Source organism: Schistocerca nitens, chromosome 4 (genome assembly GCF_023898315.1).
Source record: "Schistocerca nitens isolate TAMUIC-IGC-003100 chromosome 4, iqSchNite1.1, whole genome shotgun sequence".
Classification (NCBI taxonomy): domain Eukaryota; kingdom Metazoa; phylum Arthropoda; class Insecta; order Orthoptera; family Acrididae; genus Schistocerca; species Schistocerca nitens.
This window is the reverse complement of record NC_064617.1, coordinates 338,697,269-338,708,376: the sequence shown is the minus strand read 5'-3', so window position 1 is coordinate 338,708,376 and position 11,108 is coordinate 338,697,269. Positions and strand designations below refer to the sequence as shown.

The following is an 11,108-nucleotide window of genomic DNA, read 5'->3' as shown; positions in this document are numbered from 1 at the left end:
TGTTCAATTTCTCCAGGCGTATTTCATAACGAAATAAATCTCGGGTGAACAGCCTGGTATGAGTGTGCATAGGACACAATATTTCGGCAATCGACCACGTTGCCATCGTCAGGTGCGCTGATGCACTGACCGGCGGTGTTTTTTTTTTTTTTTTTTTTTTTTTTTTTTTTTTTTTTTTTTTTTTTTGCACTTTTCATTCCCTTCTCAGATGGAGAAGGGCGGGCTGTTTTAGAGCGTGCGTTTAGCTCTTTTCAGCCAAGGGGTATAGTTAATTCTGTTGTGGCACTCTTTATTTCTCTCGCAGGGGTGCAAAGAAGGGGGGGGGGGGGGTTCTCCCAATTGGGAATTTATTTGCAGGACTTTGTTGGGGACAGTTCCGGTATTTACCTTAGCGGCCAAGGAAAACCTGCAAAACCCGGCCAGAACTGCTTGTTGTGACTTGCCTTATCTTTATTTGCCGTGTTGCCAGCGTTGGCGCTGGCGTTCACGGCGGGCAAGGGCGGCTTCGCGTCTTCTGTCACGCTCCGCCTCTTGCTCCTCTTGCCTTCTTCTGAACTCCTCTTCTCTGGCTTCCGCCTTTCTTCTTATGAGCTCCTTGCTTTGCAGGAAGCTCATCTGGTACTCGTCTCGCGGGCTGTCGTCGTCCAGGAGTTCGCCGTTCACAAGTTCCGCCCTGCAGTTGACGAACTCCTTGGTTTGGACGCTTGAGTCCTGACGTGCAACCGCTTCTCCCTTGCCTTCTAACGAGGCCTGTGCGGCTCGACTTATTGTCATCTTCTTAGGCCAGGCCGTTTGTGTGGCCTGGTCGCGACTGGGCTGTGCTGCTGTTGTTGCCAGCCTGTCGTCTTGGTGCTGCGCCTCCTTCTTGTTGGTGTTGCGGCTAAGGGATTCACGTAGAGTGAGGCAGGCGGCCTCCATCTCCGCATGGAGAACCATGCGGAATCGTGATTCCGCCTCCCGGAGGGCCGACTCGACGTCGGGACCAGCTGTCGCCGCCGTCTTCCCATTCGCTGCGTCGCGCTGCCGTCCTCCTCCTCCGCCCTTGCCACAGGCGGTGGGTGAGGGCAGCCGCACGTGAGCGGTGGCCGTCTTCGAATCTCCTCCGGGTGCCGCCGTTGTTCGCGCGGCGTTGCCTCCTCCTCTCGCTGCTGCCCCTCCGTTGCTCGCCGCGGTTGCAGGACACTGTCGCCTCCTCCTCCTGCGGCGTCGCCTCTTGGTCTGGGGCGCCGTCTTTATTGCAGTGGCGGGATTTCGGCCGTTGAAGGCCTGACATCCGCGCCAGTTGGCGACGTGCTCACCGCCGCAGCGGGCGCACGTCGGTTTGTCGTCTTTGGTGCTGTTACAGGTGCGGGTGTCATGATGACGTCCGCACCTGACGCACCTGGCGGCGTTACGGCAGTGCTTTGCCACATGCCCTTCCTCCTGGCACTTGAAGCACTGTGGCTTCGTGTCCAGGTGGGGTGGGAGAGTTTCCGGCTGCACGTGGAAGCCCAATAGCTTCCGGATGTCCATAATGTCCGCTCCGTTGTCCGCCGCTGGTGTGGCGACAATAAACAGAGGCGGTTTCTTCTTATTGGTTTTGTTATGCAACCTGACGGTTGCCTCAACAAAACCTTGGCGGCGCAGTCCTTCTTTCACCGCGTGCTCCGTGAGGATCCAAGGCAGTCCCCTCAGGAGCGCCTTGGTGACTTCTTTGCGACGAGTCTTTTGACCCATCGCACCTCTTCTTTCCGGGGCGTCCACCGTGTGAGCGGCTACAAGGGCCTTCAGGGCCCTGTAGTCGTTCCAGTCAGCGGCCTGGAGCTCGATGGTGGCGTCGGAGTCGACGGACTCAACGACGACCTCCTTCTCGCAGCTCTGCCCCATCTCATCGTATAGTTCCACCCACTCGACCTCCCTGCACTTTATGTACAGGGCGGGAGCGACCGGCGGTGGGCCGGCACCAGGTATATATAGGACAATCCCCCTCCTCCCTCAGGCGCTCCCTATGAGTCGGTGCGGTCCGCGCCCCGCGCGCGGTCCAGGTACAGCGTCCGTTCTCCCGCCGTCTGGGCGCTGCGTCCGAGGTCTTCTCGTTCAGGACGGTCTGCCGGCACCGCTCTCGAGATTTATTTCGTCAAGGTGCTATCAGTTTCATTCATTATATTTGTGTTTATGTTTATGTATCTACACAAAATTATGTTGACTTCTGTACTGGTGACTTTATCTAGAACGTCTGTTAATTTATTGTACAAAGTTCCACATTACCACCAGCTGTTCGATTCACACACTAAGTGATTACTTTCTTCGTGATGTCAAGCGCTGCTAATTCCATAGTTCATATTTCAAAGTTTCTGTTTTCGCTTACAGTAGCAACTTTATTTCTTGATTTAAATTTTGTTGCTTTTCTGATACAAATTCATGGTTCTTCACCCTCTGAAGCAGTCCTGCAGTAAGGGTCTGTCATTTAATACATCGATAATACAACATGTTGTATTTCTCTGTCTCTACCCTAGTGTTCAGTGACAAAAATTATTGTGCAGTTCAAAGATAGGCGCTCAACTTGCAATTGCTGTATTTTATTTTTTATTGATTGCTTTTTTTGGTGAAGAACTTAGGTCTGTCAAACTTCTCACGTTATATTTCCGAAACAGGAACATTTTCTTTGTGGCGTCTGGTGTGTCATTTGGTATATCAGAATTTATCATGGCAGTGCTTAATTCAGCATTTTATGGACTGTCGGAAATACTCCCTATGCAAGGCAACCTGTTATCTGGATTCATCATAAAAAAGACCTACTTCTCCTTCCCATAACACCAGGTATTTAACCATGTGTGTCCTGAGATACACCCCCTGTGTATTCATGAATCAGCAGTACCAATCTGCCCATCTCTGTCCTGTTTAGGTGTAGGCCATGGCTAGTGAATCTCCATCTATTGACAGTTCCGACTCATACTGGAGAACCATGCCCAAAGTCGGCTGCCATCAGTGCCATCTCTACCCTCATATTAACCCGCCTCCACTTCTATTAAGACGTGGCCAGTAATGTGGTCAGAACAGCTTGACAAACTCTTACAATGGTGCCACGAGTTGGAGTAGCTATCATGTTCACGTCACCAACTATGTCACGTGCACCACCCTCCGAACTGTTCGTACCTCACCCACTATCATTACATTGTCCTCTTTTGAAAAACGCTTACATAAACATCACAAAACCTCTCTCACATCACTTAGTTCTCTACTTTGTTTAAAAATGCAGTTGGCATGATACGATGCTCCTAAGCTTTGCTGCAGCTGAGGGCCTACACTTCGCCCTTGGCTACTATCTAGCAGCAGCACTTGCTTCTTCCCAAAACTGTGCTCATTCCTAGGCTCCATGCTTCTAATCCTCCCTAAGGCTCTTCTCCACTTAACGCTGTCGGCAGTTGATATGTTTTTAGTGTTGACAATCAAATCAGATCCCGCTTTCTTTCTCCGTGTGTCCATGCTAGCTGTCAGTTCCCGACCACCCTCCCCCCCCCCCCCCCCCCCCCTCTGTCACCATCGATCCTGATCAGTTCCTTCCTTGATTCCTCCAACTGTGCCTGAAGGGCACAGATTTTCCCTTGTTGGTGTTCAGTTAAAATGTTACTGCTGCAAACACTGCATTTCCACAATAAGAGCCTCTTCTGTTTCCATTGTTCTCCCTATACGGTCTCCATAAAAAATATTTCGTACAAGATTGGCGACAAATGCCACTAGTCACTACCGTATAACAGCTCCTAAAATTTCTGACTCATAGTCAGTTTCGAAAGAAGAATTGAGTTTAACTTTAAAGAATGTAGGCCTATTAAGTTCGTCAAGGATATGTGTTTGGCTGTATGTAATCAGAAACGACATTAATACGTTTTGTTGTCGCTGCTTTTGTACTAATTTATAAATATTATGACCGAAGAACGAATTAGTAGTTGCTTCGTTTAAGAATTCACATTCCGTATCAAGTTTTTTGAATAGTTTTTTAAATGTTTATAACTCGGAAAATTTAAGCCTAGATCGCCTCTACCCAGCTAGTAAATAATACGAAATGTGTTCAGAAATTAATTACACTTTTATGGCGAGACTAGACGCTACTGGAACTAGTAGCTGCCTTGTTTTGAAGAAATTCACAATATCAACAAAATTTAAATAGTATTTTAATGTTTATATCAGACAAAATTACTGCTTGTGTCACTGAAATTGGGATTTCAAATGTGCTGTTTTCCAGAAAAGCACAATAGGAACGTTAAATATTCATTTGTGTAACAAGAACTGCCACCACGCCAAGTATACGAAACTGAAATAAATTTAAATCAAATCCTATTTACTCTTATATCAAATCTGGAAGCCCTGGTCGTTCAGAAATTAACTGAGCTACAGGAGTTTCTTCAGGACAAATATCGATTCCGCCTTGAAGTAAAGACCTCGTTGGTCAATAGTAAGAGCTACGTGGCACGAATGCTCTGGTTCTATAAAGTTCACCGACTCAACTAGCACTATGAACTTCCTTTTTCTCAGCTACTCAGCTGCACCTACACCTCACAAGACAGACATCGAACATTAACATCATACTTAAGACACCCCTGCAGATGCTTTGCCCAAAACCGATGGAAATATTTATGAACAAGTAGAAAATAGATGATCAAAACTAAATTGGCGTAGTACCTTTCTTTGTCCTCATCTCCACACAGAACGGTCATACTCATGCCTTCAGAACGACCCAGTGTGCACCACCGTTAAAGAGACCATCGTGCGAGCAATTGCATTGTACAAGCCTTTGATCGTATGTCTGAAATCACATGCCACTCTCCAAACAAACGCGAAGTAAAACAAATGAATGTCACGTAGGTATAACAACATGTGAAATAAAGGAAGAAACCTTGTGTTTTGCTGATGAAAAACTTCAGATATGTGTGTGACAGCCAAAACAACAGAAACTGAAGTAAATGATTCAAAAACTCATTAACAAGGGACGCAAGACCACAGGATGAAAAAAAAGTGTAAATAACACACTAAATAACGCAATGCAATATGGCGATTTTCAGCCTGAAATGGCTCAAAAACAAAAAGTTTCGTTGTTTGCAGATAATAAGCTATAGAAAGCAAAGGTAGGTATAAAACTATCAATTTACATAGCTGATAATGTAAATGATGTATGTGAACAAATTCAGCATAATGTAAATATACAACGAATAAGATCTAAAATCTGTGACATATGTGTTTGACTGCATATGTAAATTAACGTAAGTTTACGGATAATTTTCGTTCCTTTTTTTTTCATGTAAATGGCTTTCAGCAGAAAGCTCGTACAGCCTGCACAAGGTCTGAATATGAAATAATAACTGTCAGAAAAAAATTAAAACCTACTGAAAATAGTTCTGAAAGCACTGAAACATGTTTGGGTGAATCAGATCTGATGAAACAGTGTCTTGCATAAGAAGAAATTTTCTCCAATTTTTCGTACCAACCACGGGAAAGAAAAGAAGTTACAACATAAAAAAGATGATAATAAAATTATTGTAATTATGATATATGCTAGTAATATTGTGTTGAATGTTCATGCCAGTAGGATTACATATTAGTAGAATAGTAATGCATGGAACATATACTATTCCAAGCAGTGATAGCATCCAGAAGCAGTTTTTAGGAGAGCCAATATTGGACGCGTAAAATGCGCTGAGCTATTTACTTATAATCTAGGCACTGCTACGAGATGGAGAAAATGAAAGGGACCAACTTAACTCTATTTCTTTTCTTCTGCCTATCGGAATTACCTCAAATTAAAAATGTTCCTTTTTTATTGAAAATGAAACTCCTACAGTTGTACTTAAGTACAGCTGGAGGAGTTTCATTTTTAATAAAAATTATACCAGCTGATGTCCCACCATCATCCAATTTAAATACGGGTGTATGAAGGTTAAAAACGTCCCAGTTAACATGGATCAACAGACGAGCCGCTTGAAAGGCAATTTCAAATGTGTGGTTACCAGCTGCTGCTGACTTCAGCATCAAATACTGTCCTAGTTACTATGGATTAATTTGAAATGTAAACTCTTCGATTCAGCCCCACCTCATTAGGCTCGAGTTTCACCCATGACTTCTGACTGGGGAATATGGTACATGAATGATGCGGCACTAGCACATTTTTCTGCTGATGTTGCAAGAGCAAATATGATCTAGTGTGGATAGGTCTATCAGAGTCCGTACCTCGGGCTCCAACATACCAGACATCAGTTCTCTTTATTTCGGCACTCCTGCTGATACGGTTGAAGAGTACGAGAACAAGACGTGGGACATCTCACGGAACAGGTGATAAAGTACTGTAAACTGTAACACGTCAGATGCTGAGACAGTATTGTATATCTTGCTAAGATACTCCATGAGTGAAATTCGAGGCCAGTTGGATGGGGATTCAATCAAAACGCTTTTGTTTCAAATACATTTGTAATAACTAGGACAAATGTCGTACTGAAGTCAGTGGTGCCTCGTAATCGCTGTTGTTATTTCGCGAACGGTCCCTTTGCGGAAACAAGTTTAGTGAAATTTTTCTTTTTCCGTTATCAAATACTTTCACCTGTTGGAGATTCCCCTATTACTTACACCATATATGTCTACACAACGTGAGTTCTTCAAAAACTGCTTTTCAAACCGATTCAATCATAACTAAAAACGACGCATTAGACTCCTAAAGCCATATCTGACTGAGTCATAGAAACGACATCTGAACACAATTCTGTAGGGCACAACTATGATGACGCAAATCGTGTACAGTGTACAGACCACGTCCTCAGCAGTTACGAATTTGCCACAGAGTATCATGTCAAAATTTTTGTAACGCTACCGAAACGAAAGAGCTGTTCACATAGGTTAGTATAGGGTCGATCAAGAGTAACCAATCCCCAACCAGACTGACATGTGGTCTTAACTACACTGTGATAGCCAACTACATTTGCAAATACGAGGAGGTGCTGAAAAGTAATGCCTCCGAATTATTTATTACGTTCCCAATATTGGTAGAGATATTAAACGTCAAGCGCATTATGCAGTCGACTTTCCCGCTTCGCTGAAGCAAGTTTAACATCTACCTCTAGAGGCTCAGAATTTCAGTATTTAACATGACGGTGTGTAACGTAACTATATCGATGCGTGAGAAAGTGTGCTGTGTTCGCCGCCAGGGTTACTATGTTGCGAAATAAATATGTAGACATGAAGAATAAAAATTCAGAATGTTAATAAAGATTGTTTCATTTAAAAAGCTTTAACAGTTTTCACGTAAAAAAATTCGGAGGCATTGTTTCTCACCATGCCCTCGTAAATTTTCTGTAAGTCTCACAGCTTCCTCAGGACTTGGTGCTTCGCTGAAAATAACGTTACGAAAGCTCAGAGCACGCTGTTTGAATATCAGACATAGGGCAGCGTCCAGCGATGGGTCACATCATCATTGAATGAAGGTTATGCTCTTACAGATCAAATCTCTTCAGTTTGCAGAGTATATATTCCCACACATTTCTCTGGGAGGGAGGCAGTTGAAAATTGTAGCCGTAACAGTCACAGAAAAACAGAGGAAAGAAACTAGTTCATTGTGGTCGGATTCTGGTGTGAGAAGTAAACGGTAATATTATCACGTGTATCACTATATTCGCTGCAAGGTTACGTTTTCCGGTGTGTCCATATTTGGACGACGCGGTATCCGTCTGTTCATTTCTTATTTTCGAGAAGAATGATTTCAGTTTGTTTATATGCATTTTCCGGAGACGAGTTTTGCTGTATGAAAATTCTGAGTGCTCCTGTAAATCAGTTATGTGAAAGATAAATTGTGATATTTCTCATCTTTGTTTATTACGTTATTTTTGTCAAACACTCATCTGTGTAAAATTATGTTTTATAGCTCGTCGTCACTTCTAGATGAATGTCATAGATATGAAATCAGTGTAAGACTGTCAGGGATTATCAGGAAGAACTGTATTCACGGATCAAAAATAAATTTTGTATTTGATGAAAAGTTAAATGATGATGGAGTTCTTCATTTACTTCTGAAATACCCGATCAGTATGTGGTATTTGCATTTAGTACAAAATTTGTGGAGTTGAAGAAGCTGGTTGACAACTGGCTACAGTGAATGAACAACTTCAATGAGATATAAAAGTAAAAAAAAATAAAATCTTGTACTCCTTCTTCTCGAACAGTTTTGTAGGAAGTCGTAAATAGTTGATTTTATTGAAATACAACGCACACAGAATTGTTAATTTCCTATGGTTACGCGAGAGGAATCAATAGGTTATAGGGAGCATCTTGTCAGCTGGGTGTACAGAGTTTCACATATTCATTGGTGGTCGGAGGATTTCCATTACGGACCAGAGGTAAATCAATGAGGTAATGCCGCCAGACGTACAATGTTCCTGTAGTGCAGTGCGCCCAGGCGATAACGGTCCTCTGCAAGGAGAATGAATGTTTGCCATGTAAAGGTAACACCTGCAGATGTAAATAACGAGGGACGTAGTTGTTATATTTCTCGACCTGTAACGGGATGCAGCAGTGTTAATTTACGCGTGCGATCTTCTAGATTTAGGTTTTCTGTGGTTCCCCACAATCGAAGATTGCTAGCCGAGTCCCTTTCTCAGCCTTGTCCCGTGTCAATTTGTTTTCCACCTCTAATGAGCTGCTAGCCGATAGTGTGTTTAACTGTACGTCAGTTGTTCAAACATTCGCACATCTCTCTCATAAACAGTATCGACTCAGGAGGTTTTTGGAACCACTTCGGACAGTTAATATCTCCTCATTATTAGGCATGTGAGGGACATATGAGTAATTACAGTCCTGTTAAGTATTTTATTGTGAAAGAGATTAGTGATTTTGTTGTATTTTCTATATACTCGTATAAAAAAAAACGTGTTGCTTGCTGTCCTTGGACTCTGCTGTACATCACATGCCTTTTCGTACAACTAGTTCTGCGCATCCGCTACATCTTCTTCAGAAAACACGCTCTCATTTCATGATTAAGTTTCAATTTTGAACAAGTTTTTTCATACCTGATGTCACAGCCACAAATTCGATTTTCCGCCTTGGCTGTTATGTAATCACTGACATCAGCACACACAATCAGCTGATTTGGGCACATCGCCAAAACTGGCTGATGGTGCGACACAAATGTCAGTTATATAACAGCCAAAGAGGAAACTGGAATTGTCTTTTAACCATTTTTGGATACTAGCGTGCTGCCGGCTATCGACATTGCAAAGAAGAGGCAGCAATTCGCTGAGGAGTACCAGCACAATTTTGTCGCTGAGTGTTCGAGGTCGGCGTTAATATCTGGCAGTCGTACTCAAGGACGACACCCAATCGATCCTGAAGACCAGTTTCACCAATATGAGGGGGTCACGTTTTTGATTAGATAGCTTGCGTGGGGACAACTACAGGACACGTCTCCTTAACCGAGTCCCCTGGCTGCCACTTTATCGGGGGCTTTTTGCGAATATACTTTTTCTTGTTTTTAGTCGACAGAATGGTGGTTAAGTTCCCCTGTGGCCTTTGATTCCTCCCTATTTCTGGTGCCCAGTCACATGTAGCCTTGTTTTTTTCAATTTTCTTCCTTGAATCCAAAGCCGGCCAGTGTGGCCGTGCGGTTCTAAGCGCTTCAGTTTGGAACCGCGTGACCGCTACGGTCGCAGGTTCGAATCCTGCCTCAAGCATGGATGTGTGTGATGTCCTTAGGTTAGTTAGGTTTCAGTAGTTCTAAGTTCTAGGGGACTGATGACCTCAGTAGTTAAGTCCCATAGTGCTCAGAGCCATTTGAACCATTTTTGAACCTTAAATCCAAATTAAATGGAAAATAAAAATTAAAAATAAATTTAAAAAAAAGAATAGGTTGTGAGTTAGTTTCCTGGCTACAATCTTTCTCTCTTTTGTTTCGTTACTAATAATTATCCATTTTTTTCAATTTGCAACTTAGATTACGATTTTAACTATTCTCGACTGCATGTTCATGAATGTGGCAAGTCAGTCTGATAAAAATAAAAGTGGTCAGTGATTCCCGGCCGTGGCGGAGATTTTCTCAGCTTTACGACTGGGTATTTCTAAAAAACACAGATTCCTAATGCACGCCTGTACGGTGGTAAATTGGAAGTAAGCTGCTTAGAATACTGGTGACGCGTAAAATTTTCACTGGTCGTGTTTCTGGCAAGAGGAGGAGAAATGGTGATGTGCAAGTCCTGATCGCCAGTATTTTCGCCAATGTACTGGATTAAATTACAAACCTCTCTGCAGTGTGTCCTGAAGTGAAAGGCACGTGACGCTGTTAATGGAGGTCCGTCTGTCGGATGGCGTCGTTAAGCTCGCCGGTCCCTTTGATGCTACTCGAGAGCAGTAGGCTGCGTGCCGGCACCTTCTCTCAACATCACACAATACAAAGGTATACGCTACATACGCATCATTACACTCATCTCCACTCTACAAATATACATACGACACAACTCTCACATTACTTATTTATTTTTTGTGTCGCCGGTCTTCTGACTGGTTTTGATGTAGCACGCCTCTCCTGCGCCAACCTCTTCATTTCAGAGTAGCGCTTACACCCTACGTCGTCAATTATTTGCGGAGTGTTTACCAATTTATGTCTTCCTCCACAGTCTTCACCCTCTACAGTTCCCTCTAGTACCATAGAGGTTATCCTCTGATTCCTTAGCACATTTCCTGTCATCCTATCCTTCTTCGTGTGAGAAAGAAAAGAGTCAATGTGCGCTGAGGAAGGTCAGCTTTTCCGATAGGTGGCTGAGCCCATCCCGTGGAATATCCAGGCCAACAAAGCCATACAAAATGTACATTTTACATCACAGGAGAGATGACATCCAATTTGTGAAATATAGTTACGTCAGTGCAAACCATTTATGCAGCTCTCGTGATCGTCAAAGCAAGAAAGATTACACATAGACAGTTGCTTCGCACTAAACTTAAAAAAACACTGAAGCACCAAGGAAACTGGCATAGACATGCTTGTTCAAACACAGAGATACAGGCAGAATACGGCGCTGCGGTCGGCAAGCCTATATAAGACAGCAAGTGGCTGGTGCAGTTGTTAGATCGGTTACTGCAGCTACGATGGCAAGTTATTAAGA

General features: G+C 43.4%; 1 protein-coding gene across 1 annotated transcript in view; it reads right to left on the bottom strand.

Moving 5' to 3' along the window:
- Positions 1-450: 450 nt before the first annotated feature.
- LOC126252293 (uncharacterized) overlaps positions 451-11,108 on the bottom strand; it is a 37,949-nt gene continuing 27,291 nt past the window's right edge. Inside the window, exon 2 of the mRNA XM_049953174.1 lies at positions 451-1,266. Coding sequence (XP_049809131.1) covers positions 451-1,266 — 816 coding nt within the window. The remainder of the gene's footprint in view (positions 1,267-11,108) is intronic.